The sequence below is a fragment of the Neopsephotus bourkii genome, unplaced genomic scaffold, assembly GCF_033783945.1.
Source record: "Neopsephotus bourkii isolate Nb327-2 ecotype Australia unplaced genomic scaffold, CSIRO-AGI_Nbou_v1 NB_1634, whole genome shotgun sequence".
NCBI lineage: Eukaryota > Metazoa > Chordata > Aves > Psittaciformes > Psittacidae > Neopsephotus > Neopsephotus bourkii.
This window is the reverse complement of record NW_026902109.1, coordinates 6,632,107-6,655,455: the sequence shown is the minus strand read 5'-3', so window position 1 is coordinate 6,655,455 and position 23,349 is coordinate 6,632,107. Positions and strand designations below refer to the sequence as shown.

The window sequence follows — 23,349 nt, the reverse complement described above, 5'->3', positions numbered from 1 at the left end:
GTTCCCATCACAGGGAGCCCTTTCATATTCAAAAGGCTGTTCCTCTTTCTTGAAGAGCAAATGGTTGTATTCTTACCCTTCACTGTGTAACAGAGTCCTCTGCAAAGTGGTTAGAACGTAAAATCTGATTTTGGGGATAGGATGCTAAGCTCTGCAAGTGTGTGTCAGCTGAAGTCTGGGAGTATTTTTGTCATTGTAACGAGGGTTGTCATATGACCAGCAGCTCCTTTTGTTCTCTGGTGCATCTTCTCTCACCATATACTTTTGTACCTCATACGGATGCCATAATAATCTAGTTCAAAGGACCCAGCCCTGTTCTCACTGAAGCCCACAAGCCTGTCTTTCTACCAGTGAGACTAGGACTCAGTCCAAAATGACTGCAGAGAAGCTTTATTTCTCTCCATTTGCTCCTCACGCGTCTCTCAGGCCATGAGTAATGTGCAACGAGACGGCAAAGCCTGTGTGAAATTTTCCGAGGGAATTTTCTGTGTTTTAATAATGTTAATGAAATTGCTTAACACTTCATCAGATTTTTCAGCGTATATTGCTTTGACTTTTCTTCAGGCACTCTGACTTCAGTACCAAAAGACTCTTCCCTTACAAGCAAACTGAGGGCTCGTGTGAGCATTTTGTCCAATGATTGGCCCTTAGCCCAACAGAAACCTTTTTTTGCACAGGTATCGGTAGATACCATTTGGAGGAGGCTCTCTGCTCCTCCTCTTTTGCCTGCAGGAGGGGGAAGGGATCAGGAGCAACTGTCCCACAAGTTCTCACATGCCTGCAACTAATTCCTTTTCCACAGAAATGAGGCTGTGCCATGGAAAGACCTAATGATACAACCTTCATTCCACAGGAAGGCCATGGCATTGCTGAACTTGAGCACAATTGGTTTGTTCATTTTGTCCTACATATCACTTAGTTCTTCATCCTTGTGCCCTAGATGGGTGAGTTCATTGGCTCCCTTTTCATGTTCTTCTGTTACTCGTCTTCAGCTTGAGACTACTTTGTTGGATGCGGAATTGGATCAAGTGAGCAACCGCAGATTTGTTCGTATACCTTTAACAGCTATTGAAGCTACATGTGGTTTGTTTTTCAGAGCAGTAATTCGGGGTGCAGCATGAGAGGTTCAGTTAGGAGGTGAGAATCCCCAGGTAGCTGGGGAAGTGTGGTGTGAGGGAGTTGGGTCAGTTGCTTGGAGTTGGGCAACTCCCATCTGGTCTTCCCTCGTGATAGTCCTCATGCTGAGTTGCATGTTGCCACCAGGAAGGAGGGGAACCACAGTAAGGTTGTATTGGGGAACAGGTATGTACTACATTGGGATGAGATAAAGGATAGCAAATTCTTGGGAAAAAAGTACATGGTGCTAGCATTTTTGTAATTGCCTTCTTTCTTTTTTTTAAAGAAATGGCATCATGTTAATTCTAATTCTGTGCCATTCTTGGGTTTAAGCATTATTACACTGCAGATGATAACACAAGTTTATCTGTAAAATTCTTTAACTGTGGTTTTTATTTCCCAGCTTGACTTCTTTTTCTCTTCTTGTCTTTGATTGGCTTCCAGAAAAGTTATTAACATGTTGCAAAACAAATACAAGGGGCCACTGAAACTTATTAAAAATGGTTTCTTTTGTTCATATCTGGCAGTTGACAAATTGTCTTGTGCTCTATCTTATCTGCTCCTGTGTGAAAGGTTACATGAGAAAATGGCTGCAAATAAATTGCCATTGAATGTTGTTGAAGACTAAGCATACAGCTTCTCTATTAAGGACCTCTTTTAAAGCTTTCTATTCAGGCTCCCCCCCCTGCATGTCTCTCTAACACTTGTCTGTTATATTATGTTTGGCACAGAAGGAAACATTAAATAGAAAAGCAACGTCTGACTGTGGTGTTTCTAGACCCTATTATCCCTCTGTCAAATGTCCACATGAGAAGGGTAAAATTTTTGCCCATATTGATGATGATTTCTGAAGGTTTTACTAACTGTCTTCAGAGGGAATTGCTAGAAACAAATGAAATTGAAAAGCATATTTTTGCAGTTTTGGAAACCTTACTTAAATCTGTGTAATGAGACGCACTCAGTAAAATGTAATTCTCACTTCTCCATGTGTCAGAGAAATCAGCAGTATGGTTAGGGAGCGGAGGGTTACAGAGAGCTTGTTATTTTTGTATGGAGCCAGATACTGCTTGTGTGTAGTAAATTGTAAATAGTAGATAATGCAGTTTTTAAGTGTACTAAATACCCTGCAAGAATTAACAGGGTTGTTACTTCATTAAAAGTTTCAAAGAGGGCATAAACATCAACAATGGAGACTGTTTAAATCACTGGACCGTTCCCACCCTCCACCCCTCATTTCACAGCTTTGAGGACAGCAGCTTCTGCCATTGCTATTTCGAGGAGGGCGCAGTTCCTCCGAATTTTCAGAATGATAGTGAAAGGGCCCCATGTGAAACACCAAGATAAGACTTTGACTCATACTTTTGTGGGTAATGGAAAATGAAGGCAGTTGATCTTGCTGTGTGGAAGAGGTGGTGTTAACAGTCCCTTATAAATAAGGCTATGTATGCTTCTCTCTCATTTGTGCTTGGATGGTGTGGAGGTGAAAAAGAGACGAGACGACAGGAGAACTGGTTACTCTGATGTTAAGCCCAGGTGTTTCATGCCTTAAAATTTTCTCAATCACACATGGATTTGTTGTGAATCTCTAGCAGAGAGGGCAAATAACAGACCACAGATGAGGCTGGAGAATATCTTCAGGTAAAGAAGATTCAGTCTTGAGCACTGGATAGGGGAACCTGTTATATCCTTGTGCTCGTTCCAGCGATCAGTTGTCATTGCTGTAAAAATGTGTGTGTCCCTCTCTTGCCAGTGGCTTCAGTTGCACACTTATCTGCAACCCCAGTTTTTCATTCTCCAGTATTTTCTCTGTGCAGTGCTACACATCAGAAGGAGGGAGACCAAGACACATAATCATAGTAATAGTAATAGTAATAAAGATGATGAGAAGGTGTTGTGGGAGAAGTTACTGGATGTGACCCTCCCTGCGAAGGCACTTTAGGGAATGTGTAACTTCAGTAACAGCAGCAGTGGAAGTACTTGTGTTTGTAGCACAACTCCCGTACTCAAGTATTTGAAGGATCAGGCTTTATGTGTAAGTACAGAAGTGTAGTTCAGTGGTATGTTGGATGGTGTTCAGAGATTGCTAAAAACGGTGCATTAAATAGCACTTTGAATTGCAAAGTGCTGGTTCAGTTTTGTCTATGAGAATGATAACACTTATTATCTGATTGTTCCCTGTGCAAATCTCAGCTCAGGAAAAATTAAATTATGTTTGAATTCAGCTAAAGCAAAGTATATCATTATTTCTTTTCGTTATTAAAAGGGATTTTTACTGTTCGTTTGTTAAAACTAAAGCAGCTGCCATGTCAGAGCCATAGATGGTTTAAAAGCAAATACAGAGGCAGAGCCATTTACAGTACAATTGGCTTGTTTAATGTGATTGAATTTCTCTTCTTGGCTTTGTCATATTACCAAATTATGTTTTCAGCCCCCCTCCCCTTTTAATTCTTCCCTCTTTTTGTTATCAGCAGAATTGAAGCTGCTTATCAGTAACCACGACAACCAGAATAAATACTTGTTTTTAAGCTGATGCACATTCAACCTGAATGGTCCACATGACCCAGAACATTCAAGAGGACAGGCAGCATGTGCTCCCTTCTACAATCAGTCCTCCGCCTCCCCCCTTTCTCCCCATCTCCATCTGCTTTAGAAAGCTAATACGGCAGTTTAAAAACCTTTTATGTCAGAGCACTTTTCTGTAGCCACCGTGGCTGTTTGGACATGGGCTGGCCCATGCCTGTGACCTGATCAGTGAGGACAGAAGGAAATTTTGGGAGCTAGAGAGACGATTTCACAGCCCAGCTCTGAACTTGGCTGCATCCCCAGCATGGGATCAGTTTTCTTGTGTTCCTCTACCTATCGTTGCAGCCATCACCTACCATTCTGTGGGAGGGCAAACTACTGCTTTGCAAACACTCCATGAAGGGGGAATATAATCCTAGCTGGGCAACAGCTAAATAAAATGAAGGAGTGACTGGGATTGTACGAAACGGTGAAAATAGCTGTGTTAGGAGACAAGCCCCTGACTAGTTCATCCCCTTTCTCTTCTGGAGGCAGGTAGGCGGGCAGGGGTGGCCAGAGACAGACAGTTCCCTTTTGAGGAAACTCAGGAAACTCTCTCTCACACAGAAATCCCCCCAAAAAGGATTTTGCCTGGCTAGTTTGCTCTCTCCCTTGCTTTCTCAGTTGCTTGGTGCTGCAGAATAAATCCTTTAAGCTCTCTCTGTCTCAATTTCTCTCTCTGTGTAATGGGGATAATAATTTTTACTCATCTCCATAAAGCAGTTTGAGGCCTGTGGAAGGGATGTATAATAGTTGGAAGTGACGATTGTCAGTTACTCTTCTTTTGATTCTAGAAACACCTCATAAACCTGCTTCCTAAGATACAGGAGGATCCTAGGAGTGCAGGGTAGGAGCTGCAGTTAGGAGGAGTTGAATATTGGATTAGGGTCTGAAAAAGAATGTTGAATGCCTGGTTGGAAACTTTTTTAGTATTAAATTTCTTTCAACTTCTTCAAAAATTGGATTTATGATTTGAATTCTGAGTGATTTAATGAAGTAAATATTATGGAAGATTTGATGATATGAGTGTACTGTCAGTTATCAATCAACATACTCGGTTTTGTCTCCATCAAGTAGTAGAAGAACTAAGATCCAAATCACCAACTGTAAAATGTTCAACCATGTGCTGTCTTTTTTTCATTTTTTAATGACTGCATTGCCGTTGGTTTGAACAGTAGTTTCAATCTCCAGTAGATTTGTAAGTATTCTCTTTCTTTCAAATGTTAAACTAATCTTAGGAATTCTTTGAATGGCTGATGCTCTGTTGGCACTGTGACAGAAAACAGAGGGCTGGGGAAGTGGCACGAAATTCTGAGAATTAGCTCTGTCTTCTCTTTAAAAGGAAAGAAATACCTGATACATGCAGAAAGGCTGTGCATTTATTTTGTATGTTGGCAGAAGTGGCTTTGGCCTTTTGATCAATTTAAAAGCAAAATCAGGCAGGCAAATGTCCACCTAAGGATTACAGGCAACTTGTTAACAGCGTCATCATTATCAGGTAAACATAAATGTAATCACTGTGTTCCCTATCATGCAACATGTTGCCTTTGTTCTTGGTTGAATTAACATTCAGAGAGAGGGGGGTTCTCAACACAAGGATGCGTAGCATGTGTCTTTCCAACAAAGCGGTATTCCTGTTGTGTCAATAATTTACCCAAATTTATTTAAACCCCAAACCGCATATTTACTGTCCCGTCTCATAGGGCTATATCATCACTGTATTTGCATTTATCTGAAAGAGAAATATGATTCTTAGATTAATATTTTTAGGTCTTGTGATTAATTGGCCAGCTAAGGCACACCAAGTGGTGCTACCAGACTGAACAAAAGCTGTGGGAATGAAACGGCAGGGTGGATTGGAAGAGCTCTGTTTGATAAGTCTTCCCTAATCACTGGAGAGAAAGTAGAATGGTGTCCTAGAGCATACAGAAGTAGTTTTGTGACAATGATGCAGCTATCTGAACTCCTCAGCTGTTGCTCCTAGATCACAGCAGCCTGGTGCAAAGGAACATGTATTCTTGCCAGGGTTCTTAGCCTTGTGTCTGCGCAGAGGCTTCAATGTGAGAAGTGGTCAAGCAAGAAGCCAGGCATTATTCTCCCGTCAATTATTGTTATTCTCCATATGAAGACAGGCTGAGAAAGTTGGGGCTGTTCAGCCTGGAGAAGAGAAGGCTGCGTGGAGACCTCATAGCAGCCTTCCAGTATCTGAAGGTGGCCTATAGGGATGCTGGGGAGGGACTCTTCATTAGGGACTGTAGTGATAGGAGAAGGGGTAATGGGTTCAAACTTAAACAGGAGAAGTTTAGGTTAGATACAAGGATGAAGTTCTTTACTGTGAGGGTGGTGAGGCACTGGAATGGGTTGCCCAAAGAAGCTGTGAATGCTCCATCCCTGGTGGTGTTCAAGGCCAGGTTGGACAGAGCCTTGGGTGGCATGGTCTAGCGTGAGGTGTCCCTTTCCATTGGCAGGGGGGGTTGGAACTAGGTGATCTTAAGGTCCTTTCCAACCCTAACTATTCTGTGGTTTTATGTTCTATGGTTTTATGATGGTTATTTAATTGGAAAACCCATCCTTTCTCTCACAGGAGTACCCAGAGATGCAGATAATGGTTGTCATTGCTTCTTGGCCAGCTGGTGATGCTTTGGGGGTGTTTGGCAGATTATGACTGTACTGTGATATGGGAATGTGTTCTTATTGAACAGTTCACCTTACAGTTTTTTAGGTCATGAAGACCAAGTTTCTTTGTCTTTCTGGTTACTCTTTCATTGTTCTGCTGTTTCTGTTACTTTTATACTTTCTGAGAAGTTCAGGGGTTTTAGTAATTGTGTAGTAAGCTCATTTCTGTCTGCTGGAAATCTGTGCTATCTCCCTTTGAGATGTGCAGAGCCTGCATGACTTGCAGTAATTGATTTTGAGGGGTCAGCTATGCATGTCTTTGTCTTGTCTACACCTGTGTTCTCGTCCCATACTGCAGAAAGACCTTGCCAAAGGAGTAGCACAAGGGAAGAACTAAATCCTATTTTAAGATCTGGAAGAGCCAGAGTCCATTGCCACAGATGAGATTGACCTTTTTTATCTTGATGGCAGGTGTATCAGCTGGGAGGGGATGTTTTACCATGCATTTGGACACTCACTTTGACGTAAAGGAAAGTGCTTTGCCGCTTAGGTAGAATTAATTTCACTTGCTTAATTCAATCTACAAGTGAAAACTCCAGACTAAGCTAGTTGTTGTTGATGAGGGAGTAGTAGCTCCAAAGAGTGAGTTGATCCATGTCTTTCCATGTCTTACAAAACAGCATGTTGGAAGGCGATCTCTCTGATTACAGAGCAATCTGCACAACTAAGACTAAAACTGCATTATTAGATGTAATGAGTCCCATCATGTGTGCTCCTGTGGGTTGCTGAGAGTCTTGGGAGGGCAGTGACACTTGAACACTGATCTGCAATAGTCAAGAGACATCCCATCTTCAGAATTACAGACACGATCATTCAGCACAGTTAAGCCTTGCCGTTCCCAGTCCCTCTGGACATCCTCTGTTACCTCTGTGTCTTCTACATATTGATGATATGGTCAAAGCCATGCATACAAGCAATGATAAACTAATTATGATATGTGCATCCCCTGGGAGACAGCCTTAGTAACTGAAGGTAATGAAAGAAGGCAGAGTAGCAAGGGCATCGTGCAGGAAAGGAGCCTGATGGGCAGAGCCCTGCAACTTCTCTCATTTTCACTCTGTATTCCAAACAACTCCCTTGCTCAATTTGCTACCCACACACCAAAGCATTGTCCCATTTTATCTGGTTCCCCTGATACTTCCATTGCTTATCTTATGAAGATCTGTGTCAACATTTATCAAAACAAATGACAGGCTTGGGACCTTTTAAGTAGTTTTTTTAGTTAATAAAACCAATCTTCTACTTCTGTTATGTTAAAAGTACATTATCTTTTTATTACAAACTCTCTACAGCTCTGTCTGTTTTCCTTCTTGGCAATTTCATGACTGCTCCAGTTGATTGCTGTATGGAGAATTACAAAATCATTAAGGGTGGGGTTTTACCAGCTGACTTACAGTACAAGCCATTTCTCAAAATAACCACAACAGTGCAATACTGATGTGTAATTTACGTCACAGTATGTTTTTATGAAATAGTTTGTGGCTTATTCATTTAGATTTAGAACCGAATATCTCTTCTCTCGCTTTTTAATCAAGCTTTCTTCTTTCTCTCTTTTTTTTTTTTTTTTGCTTTTTAATATTTTCCATTCCTCAGCTTGGCTTCCCTCCAATTTACCAGCTACAGTGAGGAGGAAAAAAGATCTTTTTTTTTTTTTTTTCCTTTTGCCTGCAGTTTAACTGCAAGTCTGTTTTCCTCTTTGATGTATATATTTGTGTTAACTGCCTCGGAAGAGATGGTAGATTTGTGATAGAATATATTGCACAAAGCTTGAGCAGGGAATTGATAAAAGAGATGAAAAAGTTCAGAATTTCAAACCATACCAAGCGACTGACGCTATTTAGCCTCCTGCTCTAGTACATTTCCTTTTTAAAAATGACTTTCTGTATAATGTCTTGTAATTAGAACAGGAAATCATTGAGTAACTCTAAGAAGAATAAGAGCACTTAAACTGAAAAGAAAATTACCTTCCGAGAAATTATATTCACAATTTTTTTTTCCCTTAAATCTTTTTTTTTTTCTTCCCTTCACATCAGTGTGTTGGTAATGATAGTAACAGATGTACATACCCTTATCTGTATCATTGTTCTGCTTATGTTTTTCTGGGTGAAAAAAAGCCATTTTCAGTAATACGGAAAATGAATGGACAGAAAATGGGAAGTGCCTAATTGCAAAAAATATTCTGTGTCACAACAGAGTAGCAATTAAATTGAAACTTCAATATAATTATCAATAACAGCCGAGCCTGGAAGGGTGCCAGGCGCGTAAAGTTGGTGCTCAGCCTTTATGTGGTTGCTAGGAGCACAGCGAAAAGTATAAAGCTTAGAGAAAGGAATGTCTAATGTAATAAAGTAACAGAAGGTAGCATAAATCATTGTGAGAGCAGTTCATATTGACATTATTTTACTTAAATTGGGTTGAAACTAGACATTTAGTCTTACAAGAGGCACAAATTCATATTTCTTCCACAGAAATAACTGTGTTTTCTGGGAAGAAGTGGAGTGTGCTTTCCTAGCACCAGCCTCGTACATATTTGGAATCTTTTAAACAAAAATCTTTAAATGTTTGTTTCTGTTGGCATCTAGATGCATTTGCACTAATACGATTAAAAGAACTAAAGGGCAAAATACTTGGCAGCTTTTGCAGTTGAGGTAATTAGGTACAGGAAGGAACATGCATAGTTTTTCCATCAAGCTCTATAAAATCCTGGTGTGAAGGCCTTTAAAGAAAAAAATGCTTACTGATGTTGAGAGTAGATTATGGCGGTTAGAAATAACATTATAGGCTGATGTTTCCGAAACAAGCAAACAAAAGGCGAGTTACAGTTTTTTATTTCTCTGCTGTCTCTGTAAATAGTTCTGGCTCTGGATGGATTTGTTAAGAATTCGTGCTTTTAGCAGGCTTTATTTTTTTTCTTTGGGGGCTTTTAATTGTCTTGCATTACATATTAAAAATGGTTGTGCTGATTTGAAAGTCAGTTCTTGCATAGATTCATTGTGTTTGGCATTTCATGCATCTTTTACTTACAAAGACAACTTCAAGAACATGTAATCCAACATAAATGCCAGGCTGTGCCAAATCCCAGCTCTCTTTACCCCTCACAAAAGGAACTGTTGGATTACATCTATGCATATATAGGCAGTGCTCAGAAGGCAGAGGTGGAACCTTGACTCCTAATTACAGTTTCTCTGTTTTCAGCCCTGAAATATATAAATAAATGAAAAATTGACACACAGTTATGATACAAGCATGGGATTAGAGTAATTTCAGTGGAGCCTTACAAGCAGTGTACTGTAGGTACTGTGTTCTCTCAGTTGAAGCTAAAATGAGATTCAGAAATAAAGCATCTTGGTTTTCTAAGATCTCAGTTAAATGTTTTTAGAAATTACTTCATTTTTCTTGGTTTTAATGGAATGCAATCCACATTTTAATCACTGCTCCTCCTAGGAGTTAACTCTAAGATCATATTTATGAAAAATATTCAGCAATATACACTCCACCGTTAAACAGCACATGTTAGATTTTGCTAGAAGAAAAAAATAGTTATTCTTTGTGCTTGCATTTTATTAGGGATTGGTCTACTTTGATTTCTCTTTTCTCACGTGGGCATGGTTGAGAAAAAAAAGTCTTTGTTCCAGGAACACTCTGTTTGTCTTTCACTAAACAAATCTTCAGTTTATTCAGCCTTCTTAGATTTATCTATTGAACCTGGAATGAATAAGGAAAGGAAACAAATGCATCATGAAGTACTCATTGGAGTTGCACAAGCATGTATAAAAGTGATCCTGTAAAAAAATGACTTGATTTAAATTAATGCCAGGGGTTTGAGTCAAGTCATCAGTTGTCAGAAGTAGAAAGTTTGTGTAATTCTGCACAGGGATTTACAGCACATTTGTCTAGAATCTAATGGGTTACTACAAAAGCACATGGAACATACATTTATATACACCCTGTTTAGAAAGCTGACCACAACCTGGCATAAGAAGAGTGCTGTCAGATCAACAGATTCAGCTCTCTACTATCTACGCAAAGGTATAAAGTAGTAATATTTGTCAGGCAGGCATATATGAAACTCTCGAAAGAGCTAAAGGATGGATCATGTGCTTGTTAATTCCTGGAACAATTTTCCTGATCTGATTTTAGAGTTTCCTAATAAAGAAAAGAGCGTATTATTCCCAAGAGCAATTGGCTCAATCGTGCTGTTGTAGACTTATGGGATACTTACTTGTTGAAAACAAAGAAAAGTGTGACTTTATTGACCAAAACATCCTTATTGACCAAAGTGGTTATAGGACATACATTTTATTTTCTTAGAAAAGTAATGTCAGTTTCCCAAAATGTATTAAAGATACTTTTTTACACAGTTTTTTTGTTCTTCCTACCTACATCAGGGTAGTGGTGAAAGTTCTGAGGTTTTGAAAGCGATGGCTTTCAGGAGCTGTGCTTGTAAAAACAGTACTTCCCAAGTCTGTCTGCCATGCTGATTTTTTTCTGTAGCATTGCATTCATCTGCAGTGATGACATTCTAGGTGATATATCTGCTTCCAAAGACTTCTTAAAGTTCAGCCTTTCATGTGTCAACATTTCCATTGCCTCACCAAATCAAGATGAGTTGTGGCACTGTGTTTAGTTGGGGTGAACTGATATGACAATTTCTTTCAATATCTGAAATGATTTTTATTTTAAGGGTAAGAAAGGTGATTCCAGTATTGGTAATGAGATTAAATAGTAGACTTTTTGTCTCTGGCAGAAGAAATAGCTGAGTTATTCAGTAATCATAGTACAGGAGAAAACATAAAGTGAATGCTCTTGCTTCGCCTTCATTGGTATGCATGGAAAGTCATGTTCAGTTACCCCACCTGAGGAGATAAATGAGCATAAAAAGAAGAGCTGTTAACTATCAGCTGCATACCTGCAAATGAATAATTTCTCATGTTTACATCTCTGGTTGGGTTTTTTTGCTGTTAGGTTTCCTGCTGGTTATCATATGATGAAACTTGATTGTGATATTTCAAAATCTGCCACCTTTATTTCTAATATTAACTAAAACCTGGGGGAGTGGAAAAGTCCAAGCTCTAGATTGCTTTATATCTTGATCCCACATTTCGACAGTGTGAGCTTTTTGAAAATTAATTTGCTCATTGTGCTCTGCAGGTGTTTTATTGAGTCCTGCTGCATTTGCAGTTAATGTGAGGAAAGTTATTTCCACCTGTTGGGTTAGCTTAGCATCAATGACCAAGTCAGATCAGCCCACCTCGCTGGCCCAGGACCCTTTAGTAGTTGCCAGTATCAGACGCTTCAAAGGAGAATAGATAGTTGTATGCTCCTGGGCTTGCATATTATTATTTTTAAAAGACACTAGCTGTTGTAAACATGAGTTCAGTAAGGCTGTATAGGGAGCTGAGTGAAAATGACAGATATTATTTCTAGCAAAGAAGCCAAGTTGGCAAAGTAGGGCACTTTGATTCAGGCTGTTGGCCAACTTCTGCAGAGCGCTGTTTTCTTACTCATACAGGTAGAATCCTTGTGGATAAGCATGGAAGAATTGAACAGAAAGCCAGAAAAGAAGCTGTTTCAATAATTTTTTTAATTTCTATTTTTAACCTTTCTTTTGAAAACCACTGTACTATGGAAGATAGGTCTTGAGAAGAGGTTGAACCAGTGGGCCATGGGTTTTCTGACATGTTTGAGTTACAGCTCATATTTTGTGTTTTTCTGACATTCTAAGAGGGTGTTTTTTTTACTTTTCTTCTTCCAGGTGAGGATGATGAAGATTCAAACCTGCTAATTCTGAGCTACCCACAGTACTGTCGATATCGTTCCATGTTGAAGCGCATTCAGGACAAGCCTTCGTCAATACTAACAGACCAGTTTGTTTTAGCCCTGGGGGGCATTGCAATAACCAGCAAAAATCCCCAGATCTTCTACTGTCGGGATACATTTGATCACCCTACTCTAATAGAAAATGAAAGTATATGTGATGAGTTTGGTAAGTTACGTTACAGCTATTTTTCTCAAAAGTAAAGACATTTTCTTCTTTTAAGTTCCATTGATTTCCAAAGGGAAGATGTGATTCCTGTGAAATGAAACAATACTATTTATGTTTGAAATGTTATGTACCAAATGTGCCCTTTCCTCTGTGAGACTGAAGTATTCTAGTCACTGGTGATCTTCATATTGCAACTTGAGTTTATCACATTTAAAGATATTGTTACATGGGTAGAGCATGTAGCACTGTTGCTCGGTATAAGTGAAAGGGTCCATTGTCTGGATTTGAAATTTATCTACCTTATCTTTTCACCTATAGCTTGTCTTTCCAGAAGCCTTACAAAGCATGTTGGTTTTTTTTTTTAAGTCATTGTTGGTGCAGTATGCTAGCAAATGCAAAATACGAGAGAATTCCTGCACATCCCATTGCTGTTGCAGAGCACTCATCAACTGCACGTATGCTCCCAGAGCCTGAAGCAAATGTCAGCTATAGCTGGTGTGTTTCTGGCCTTCCTGAAATGTGAACTTTTTCAGCAGGAGCTTTGCCAGTGCAAGGGGTTTGATTTTACAAGTGCAGATACACTTCTGGGAGGTGACTTCTTAATTCAAAGGTTTTAGAGAATACTCTGCAGCTCCTTACAGCTGGGAGAGAGTGCTGCAAGATGTGACTCCTGGTCTCTATCAGGTGATTTCACACCTTTTTTTTGTGTGTGTCAGATCAGCCCAGGGGCAGCGGATGCACTGCTAAATGTGTGGCAGAATGCACATTATGTACACACCCAAGGTTATTCTAGCAATGGGTCCAGTGTAATTTCTTTAGCTGTGAACCTGTGCTGTGAGAATTAAGTTTATTACCCATATCACCTGATGGATGAGCACTGCAGCTAATGCCAGCAAGGTCTGTTTGCAAAGCAATGGGTGCACCTTTGCTGTGCAAGACCCCTGCATCTCTGCAAGGGAGCTCTTGTGATCTCTTAAAGAGAGAATTTCTCATTATGCATTCAAGATGCAATAGTGGGAGTGAGAGATAAGGGGTTCAGTGATGTCTGTGATCAGAGAATAATCTCCCCCTTTCTTTAAACTCTAGCATGCCGGCTTTGAACTTGACGCCCAGTCCAGGCCTCCTTTATGTTGACAGAAAACCACTGACCCAGCTGATGGCATTGGTGCATTTTGTAGGTAGTGCAGGACTGCTCCTCTGCTGCTGCAACAGTCGGCTCCCAACAGGCAGGAGAGATCCTTACTCATGGTGTTGTCACTGGAGCACATTACTACTGTGAATAATTATAATTTTGTCATGTCAAGCTTTTGCAGAATCAGGCCCAAACTGTCATGTCTGCTCACTCTCACACAAAACATTTACAGGCTTTGAATGAACTATGGATAAAACTGTTGGTTGATCTTAGGGTGGGGGTGGTGAAAAAATGAATGAAACACCCTGGAAGTTTGGTCCAGTAACACGAAAGTATCATGGTGATTTTTATTTACTCTGAGCTCCAGCTCAGAATACAAAGTTCAGTTTTAATTGACTATCCTTTTTATATGGAAAAAGGTTATTTTAGGCTTGAAGGCGTTTGATGATTGTACCATCTGCTTTCTGTGGAGTATTTTATTCAGGGTCATTCCTTGATTACAGGTTTGTTGAAATAGTTGGATCCATAATGTAAGCGTATCATGGAATATTAGTAATAGATGAATCAAAGGCATGTGGAGTGATGCAGAAACTACACTTAGTGAACCATAGCAAGTGCTTTGTTCAGTCTCTGAAAGCTAACTATGCCATTCTCTTGACCTTTGCAAGGCAATTATCTCATTATCAAACCAGAGCCACAGAAATCTTAGCCATAGAAAGTAATAATGTGTATTTAAAATTTAGTTTGGTTTAAGAAGCGGACTTTTAAAATGCCCATAAAACCAGAAAAAAAACCAAACCATAGTCTTTAAAAGTATTTCTTATGAAAATAATGATGCAGTAAAACTTGCAAGCCCTGCTATATTAAGAAGAAAATAAATGGCCAATGTATGGTTCTGTTTCTGTATTGCAAAGTGTATGGTGTCAATTATACTACCTTTGTTAGGGCAACAGGCAAAATGCTATTTTATCCTTTTCTTTGCCAGCAGGACAATAAAATGTACAACACTTTGTTGCACAAACAGGTTACATTGATATCATGTAGATTGATGTCACATGTGGAAAGTGATGACTGCTAAAGCTAAACCGAGGCAGGGTGGTACAGCAGATAAATAGGTTACTCGGAGGCACTGGTACTTATCAGTCAAATCTGAGGGAGGACCAGATTTCGGAAATATGACTAAAATTCTTAAAAGGTATCTGTAAGGAGATCCAGACACATTTAATTTGAAGAGCTTGGCTATTTCTTACCTTGCAAACGAAAGAAGTGTGCCGAAGGAGCAAGACAGGAACATGTATATTTCCTTATCACCTGAAGTTCTCCAAATTCTAAAGTGAGTACAAAAGTTGGGAAATACAGTCTACTAATGCCAGGTCTTCTACAGAAACACTGCTGTTGGTGGTGGTGGTGTATGTTTGCTGCATGTTGGAATACTGTGTGACAGATGAAGCATGTAACAAGTGAGATACCCGAAACTCCTTTACAAAAAGCCCCGCTCACTGCAGCATATAAACTGTTGTCCTTGTTAGGCAGTTTTAATAGAAATATTTTTCCAGGAAGTAGTCTCTCTACTATTATTATATGTTTAGAACAAAACCAGCTTTTCTTTTTCAGTTCTGACTCCTTCTCATACTCCCTCCTTTTTTTTCCCTATTCTGTAAGGTTTAACAAAAATAAATAAAGAAGGAAATGAGGAAGAAAAAGTAAGTTTTGTTGACAGTAAATAATGTGGGGTTTGGTGTGGGTCTTTTTTAAGTAGAAGGGGGATGTAGATACTGTCTGTGAGCTCCTCCAGGATGGCTGGAAGAGATGCTTTGATAGCTCAGGCAGTCCAGTGTGGATGGCTTCTGTATTTCCATAGAGCTTTGGTAAGGGTTTGGCTGCGGTAAGCTTCCCCACCAGCTTCAGTGTGGGCTACCACAGCCAGTGCACTGCAGCTGCCTGTATTTGCCTCTGTCCCGCCTGTGTGCTGCTCTATGGCACATGCCCAAGGGCCATATATATGCAGGAATACTTAGGGCTGTTTTTCTTGCAGAGTCCTTTTCTGATTCTCCTCTAGCTTGGTTCAGTGTGCCACAACATCCCATCAAGGAGGCCAATGGAGAAGTAGGCTGCTGAGGAATTGGCTTAGCATCTGGAAGGCTCAAAGATATACATCGGTGTCTTTGGAGCCTGACAGGGAAGAACTTGCTCTCCATTTACTAAGGAAAGACTGCTCGAAGTGGGAAACCTGCTTCTCCCATTCTTGTTGATGTAACTACTGATTAGTTAATCTTCCTTGGAGGTTCCCCTCCAGAATGCAGATAGGCCCAAAAGCTTGCTTCTCTTCAGAAGACAGAGGATATAAGCTGTGCTTGATGTCTTGATAGCAAAAGTTCATTGATATGACCACAGCCACACTGTATACTTACTCCCCTCCTTAAATAAGAGCAATTAGAGGTCTTCACCAGCATGAAACTGTCCAGGTGGATAATTAAATGCTGGTGTTGCTGTCAGGGAACAAGAAATCTGAGATTTTTGAACCTGCACAGGAGGCTAGAGTTGTCCATGGTTGAACTGAAGCAGAAGAGCTTGATGCCTGCCTGCTGGTGCCGCCAGCCCATGCAGGCTTATACGTCGCGCTGAGCAAGGGCCACAGGGATTGCTCAGGCTGGGCTCCATCAGCAGTGGCAGCAGTGTCAGGACCAGTGGCACAGCAGGGCAGGCAAATGGGATCAGTTTTCTTGATGGCCTCATTTTAGTTCTCTTCACAGACTAGAGTTCACTTACGCATTCTTTTATCTAACTGCTCCTGTTTATTAGCATGTGGAGAAAACCAAAACCCTATTTCCTCATTCCCCCCCTCCCTTAAAATGAAAATAGTATGTACCAGCTGAACAATTTATTTCAATTCAAGACATTTTTCAAAATCTTTTTCATTTATCAGCTGTTTGGGTTACTGTTACTGAATAACTTTTGTAAATGGTTGTAATTTACTGGCATTTGCTGTGTGGTAATACACGATGCAAGAGAGAAGGAATGAAAAAATAGGGATCCTAATACTTTTTGTTATAGACCAAAGAGATCTAGCTGGAGGCAAAGCTGCCTGTGTGTCCAGAAGATATATCTGAGGGTCACTGGGCAGAAACCAGTGTGCACTTGTTGCTAGAGCAGCACACATCCTCTGCATTTGCTTGTCTGAAGGTGACTTGGCTTTCTACCAGACTCATGCCTACTTCACTGCATTGATTGAGTTCCTGGACACATCAGTAAGCATGGATCCTTCTGCGACCCAGCTGTGGACTATGTTGCCAAATGCATGTGGGCCCCTACAATAAGGGAGTGGAGAGATCTCTCTGCACAGACATCATCAACATGACCTCCACCTTCTGCAGGCCTGGGGACTTAGGGCAGATTAGAAGTGTCAGGTGTTTGAGTGATGGTGGATTTCTGCAGCTCCATCAGCTTCAACAGGTGAAAATCTTGCACAGAAAGATCTTGTCATGGTGCTTTGCTGGATAAATACTATCAATCCTTCCTGCTAAAGATGAACCAGAAGGCTCACCTTCATTTGTGAGCATGGGGATGCTTTTTCTTTAAACAGCAGTAGGAGAGAAAACTGAATTCCTTATTTGTTCTTGATTTTTAAAATCTGTTTGCTAATTTTTAAACCATTCTGTGTTATTTTTACAGCATGCTGGGTCCAATATGCCATTAAACAAGCTGTTTGGTCCCGGGTGTACTGTAAACACTTGTTCACCCCCAAAAGAAGATTAAGAGTTTTATTTTTGTATGTAAAGACCAGTTTTTTTATGCAACATTTCACACGCAAAAGTAAGAGAACTACATACTGCTGAGGTATTAATATAATTGTTTCTCTGAAAAATGAAACTTCTTCATTTTACCATGGTGTGAGCAATGCAGAGGGAAAAACTGCTCATCGAAGAAAATTACGTATAAAGGGCATTGCAGTCACCAGTTCGCTCCTCTCCCCTTCCCCCCCAAAAAGAACCCTTAATGCAGTATCACTTGCATTGGAAAAATCTTCTACATTCAAAACAAAACAAAAAAACAAACCTTCAACAATTTCAATCTCCCTGTAAAACAACGCAGAAAGCAGGTTCTCTCACTTTCAGGGCTGGGAGGGAGTGGTTGGGAGTGAGGGATGACTTACCCATCCCTCCTAGCCACTGAGTTTCTGAGCCAAGATTTTCAGGACTTTCCATCTTGTCATTGACCAGGGAAGCCATTGCAGGACAGTGCTATGAAGAAGAAGGGACTTTTTAGGGGTAGGTCATGTGCCAGAAAAATTGTGTAGGGTGAAAGCTGATGACTTGAGGATATGGAGTGGTACCATTACTCCTGCAATAGCTGAAATTTGGTCTTTGCTTTTGTTACACATCTCAGTTTACACAAGTTTGTGACTCACAGATAAAATCAGTTGTTTAGGGGAAAAACATAACAAACCAAAACCTTGGCAAGGAATGAGACTTAACAAGAAAAAAAAAAAAAGGGAAGAAGAAAGATTGTTTCCAGTCTAAATGAAGTACAGTTTTCCTTTTGGTGGCTTGCTTTATTTGTGTGAGTGTGAGTTTCTTTTAAACCAGCTCTGGTACAAAAATTGTACTTTGGCCTGAAAGGGTGAGGGGTTTTTCTAATGTTTCTCAGCTGTCATAAAGTATCAGCATTATTGCTATTGACTGTTTTGGCTACTTGCAGGGTAATTAGTATCAGTGAAATTCAGAGCCCTCTGAAGTTTCCAGATAGATACTTTCGGCTTCTTTGTTTTAACACAAATGTGATTTTAGAGTGGGATTGGTGTTAGTGCTTTTCTACGACTAGAATGTTCAAGCATTTAGAACTTCAGTAGGAAGAGTATAGAGCCTTTTTATTCGTGTGGATACTGGGACTTCCTTAGATGGAGTTTTATGGTGGCATCTCCAACAGTCTGAAAAATATGCAAATCTTTTCCAAGGTCCTGGGCAGGGTGGCTTAGCTAAATATTTCAAATTTTAGCTCTCTCAAAACAAAAACAGGACATAGCTGGAGGGGAAGTAATGATTAATGCATGATAGTGCTATATACAATATAGATAAATGTACATTTCCTTTTCCCTCCCTCCCCACCTCTGCAAACATAAGCTTTTAGCATGAAAAAGCAAATCTGGAAATGTTCTGGATTCTGGTCAGACTTCTTTCTTATTTTGTTAATTCAACTGTGGAGTAAGATATTAATGATCCCCAGATGTTGTTTATAATGATTGATTTTTCAGTTGTGAAAAAATGCTTGCAGTTTTTTTAAACAATTGATATTTCATAGTGTGCTCTGCAGTATTTGAATAAAATGTCTGAAGGCAGAGCTGTTTATGTGCCCAACATAATTGCTTCTGTTAAGTGATTTCTTCATTCTTAGCATTTTTAGCTCTTAATTGCTTTTTCCCCATACATCTAAAAATAAATATTTGCAAGTTTTGCATTCTGTCACTCATTCGAATGCATAAAATATTTGTATACTCAAAGCAAAACGCACTGATAAGGGGTCACATTCTGTCTCACTTAGTGGCATAAATCCAAAATAACTTGATCCACTTCAGTAGCCATTACTCAAGATTTTCACCAGTTAACCAAGGGCAGAATGTCACCCGATGTTAGCAGCAAGCTGTTAAGTGAACATAAGTAATGTGTGGCAAAGTAAGATAAAATACCTTTCTGTCTGCAAGAACTTCAATAGAAACAAATGTTGTTAATTTGTTTTGGTTGGGGGGGGGGGCGTTGTTGTGAGTTTTTTGGGTTTTTTTTTGTTGGGGTTTTTTTGGTACATTTTCAGCGGCAACCGTAGCTGTAACCTGGATAAATATTAAGTTAGATATATTTTCACTTTATAATCAAAACTCCTTTATGGACAACACTGATTTTACTCAGGTTGCACATTCCCACTGCCCTCTGGAAGACAGCAGATGCTGAGTGGAGGGGCAGGAGCTTCCTGAAAAGGTGCTTCTGCCCATTTCCCCTGGCCTCTTGGCATCACTTCTCAGATGGGGCTGGTGGTGACTGGCTGTCCTGCACAAGAGTAGCTGCCCAAGAAGCCTGCAGTGGCTGCCTGGCACCACTGTGAGAGCACATCTCCCAAGGCGAGGGCACTTGGGAAATTGGTATGGCTCCTTACTTCTTCAGGTGCCCTTGGGTAGCAGTACGGGAAAGAGAGGGGCTGACCCTGTGAGCATGAGGTGCCACATGCCCAGCTGCTTGAGGAAGCACCAGGGCTGTGAAGTGTTGGGTGGCCAGTATGGCCTCCCTGCAGGAACAGAAGGTGAGGTATCCTTGCTCCTTTGAAGACTCCGTGGCAGAGCTGACTGTGCTTTTAGCTGCTTCTCCTTTTTAATTTTTAATTGAGTAGTGACTGTGTGATGGTATTTTGGGGTTTACATGTTTTACTGGATGGAGTTTGGCAGAGAATTAATGTGTCATTCCAGCAAATGAAGGGTTAATAAGTGAGCTGTTCTTCTGTGCCTGATAAATGTAACTTATCACATGGCGTTTTGTCATCTATTACACAGGCGTTGATTTTATTGGTGTCCATTCCCTAAATGATTGTAGATATAAATTACTAATTCCTCCTCTATAAGATTCCCACTCGATGGCTAGTTTTATGGTGCAGCTATCAAAATGACTTTGTCATTATAGTGAAAAGTAAGCCCAGCTGCATTCATCGTGAGTGTAAGCCACATGTCCATCATACATGTTCTCATTTCTGAAGCCATCTTTTCCCCCCACCCCACAATATCCCTTCATTAGAGCATCTCCATTTGACTGTCCCCCCTGGTTTCGGTGCCTCCCTTGGACCACTGGGCCTGACCAGACACTTGAGCTGGTTTTGGAGAGCTTTTGGTCCATTGGCATCCCAAGCCTCATGAGCAGCATCCCTGAGGTGCCAGGGCTCAGGGTGGCTGGGAGCAGGGGGGACCTTTGCACACAGGGAAGGGCCCCTGTTCACGTGCCTATACAATGGAAAAGAGAAGTGGTTTATGTCAGAATATGGTCACATTCTTCTGATTAAACCCACTCAAAAAAGACAACATTGTAATATTTTCCAATGACTGTTTATCATGAATTACGTCAGCCTTGTTTAAATTGCTATTATTTCTCCTTAATGCTTCTTGGTGCCTGCGTAATTTACAGCATTGGCAGCTGCGGGACTATGAAATAACCTTTCACAACCACCATACAATAGTAAAGAACATGAAGTTTTTGTTGTTAATTATTATGAGACTACTTTAAGTTTTTTACAAAGTGACATAAAATATTGTTGAGGTATTTATGGTTAAAGCTACTTTTACATGGATCTATTTTGCTTCTGGCTAGTTCTTAACTAAAGCAGTCATTTGTGGTTATTATGCCTTGGGAGATATTATGTCAGAACTGGTTTAAGAGTATTATTATGTATCACATGTCATATATTACATGTCAGCACTTGAGGCTGTCTTTCAATAAAAACAAATGTAATTTTAGTTAATGGTCTTTTAGGTATAGGCCATTTGTAAACTTACCTGAGTTCATTTGAAGGTATACTAAAAAGCTTTGTTCTCCCAGAGTGCACTTGAGTAATTTCATTCTCGCTTCGGATAGAATTTCCAAAATATTTATCATTATTTCAATCAGAGGGTGCTGCCTCTAAAAAGCAAATAGTTGCCCAATACTGAGGTTAATGTACACATTTTAAGGAGCTGTAACTGTTACTCATTACTTTGTTTACTTTTCCCCCCTCCTGAGCTGGTTCTTCCCAGGTTCCCTACTGGTCAGGCTGATAGTAGTATCCCAGGCAGCTAAGCCACCTAATGACAATACTTCACTGTGCTATTTAAATTACCAGTTTATACCTTCTAGATAATCTGTGGGTGAAGGGGGGTATAAATTAAAGCTTGCAGATGAGTTTTAGGTTCCCTTAAAGTTTCGTTTCAAATCTGGACAATGCAGACTTGCACAAAGCAAACTTCAAATTAATGTAATTCCCCTTGGTTCCAAATACTATGCATATTTTCCAGTACTTTCTTATTTAAAGCAAGAAATGAAGCATATAGGGTGTGCCAGGACGTTTACAAAGAATGAAAACACATAAATGACTCATGAACTTTTTCTGATTTTTTTCTTAATATGTAATTAATTACTTACTGCTAAGCAATGGGAAGGAAAAAAAAAAAAAAGCATGATTTCTTCCACCCCCTCCAATCTATGTTTGAGCACATAAGCCCCTATTTGTTTCTAGTTACATTTTCCTCCATGGGACTACTCATTTTGGTGACTATAGTAGGGAAAGGAAACCCTGCTGGGCAAAAAAACAGTCTCTGTTCCCCCCCCCCCCCCCCGAAAATGTTCAGGCTGGAGATGTGAAGTTGCAAACATGAAATTAAAAAAGCAAGCAAAGAGCAGGGTGAGCATTTCATGTGTTGCTAAGGTGGAATTTAATAAGAGGAACATAAAGTGAAGCTAAACTTGCCTGGATGCTGTGAGATTTTTTAATATCAGGCAGCATGCTTGATTTCCTTGGAAATGAGTGAGCAATCTGAATTTAGAGTTGTTTGGCAGGGGGAGGGGATGTTTCGTTCTCTTTTTTAATCAAAGGCATTTCACAAGCCGATTGCAAATCAAAGGGGAATCTATCATTACGTAAGTATGTAGCAAACTTTTCCATTTACTGTATGAATATTAGGTATTTCAGGAGCAGATAAAAGAGAAAGACAGAGCTGAAGTCTTAGATATTTTAATAAAGATGGAAGTTAGTAGTGAAAAGGTCAAAGTGCCATTTGTTGAGCCCCTGCTTCTGGCATGGTTTCAAAGCTTGCAGTGCTGACTGGGGGCTGTGATGTGTGTTAATGAACAGTTGTGGCACTTAACTGAGATCATGGGTTGGTCACATGAATATATATAAAAGATATGACTGAAGATTCCCCCTCCCTTTTTGCTGCAGTTTGGCTGTTGGAAGGACTAAACAATTAAAAGAAATGTTTGAAATACTTGAACACCACATTAAGTCTCCTAGTCTGTAAGGAAAACGAGCTATGAATAATAGAATACTGCTCTAGTTAAATATAGTTGTTCAAAATTGTTTTTAGCTACAGATGTTATGCCATTTTAGAAACTTAGACTAAATAATGTCAGATCGTGTTTGCTTTTTTAGTATGTTATTCATTTATTGGGAAATTCAAAATTTAAAACAGCTGGGAAAGGGTTTGGTGTTCACTAAGTAATCTTTAAAATGTGTACATTTCAGCCTTACTCTTACAGAGCTGTTTAGAAATGACTGAATTGTATATTATAGTTATAAAGTTCTGTAAACATGCTCTACCATGTAGATGACAGGGAAACATGAAATGGGAAAATGAGATAATTCTGGAGCCAAATTTTATATATTACAGACTTGATAAAACAGCAAATGGCTTTCTCAATTTAAATAATTTGTAACTTTCCAGGAACATGCATGGGTGTTATGAACAGTATGTGTAAAATAGCAGCAGAAAATAATGTTCATTTTCCTCTAATTCTCCCTTTGATGTTTATGTCAAAACGAAGGAGTTAATTTATCTAAGAGTTTCACTGCATGAGTTGGACTGTACAAAACCAATCATGTAGAAATAATAGACTACCATTGGAAGTGCTGTACTATTGCAGTTTTAATAGCTCTTCAGTTCTGCTCAACAATTAGTCCATACATTTTATAGCTGTGTCTTTAAGAAACTGGCACACTCAGCAAAATCACAGTAATTGGGAGATGATGCAATGTGGGGAGAAATAGGAGGAAGAAAATAATTGAAAAATAGTGTTTTGTTCAGATTTGGGTTTGTTTTCTTTTAAAATTTTAAACATTGCGGTAGTAATTACTGATGGGTGAGACTTCAGCAGAA

General features: G+C 39.8%; 1 protein-coding gene across 6 annotated transcripts in view; it reads left to right on the top strand.

The window, feature by feature from the left end:
• Positions 1-23,349, top strand: part of ARID5B (AT-rich interaction domain 5B) — a 124,809-nt gene that overhangs the window by 36,755 nt on the left and 64,705 nt on the right. For all 6 annotated transcript variants that reach the window (XM_061374019.1, XM_061374022.1, XM_061374021.1 and 3 more), the window contains one exon: positions 12,110-12,340. In XM_061374019.1, the coding sequence (XP_061230003.1) occupies positions 12,110-12,340 (231 nt within the window). The remainder of the gene's footprint in view (positions 1-12,109; positions 12,341-23,349) is intronic.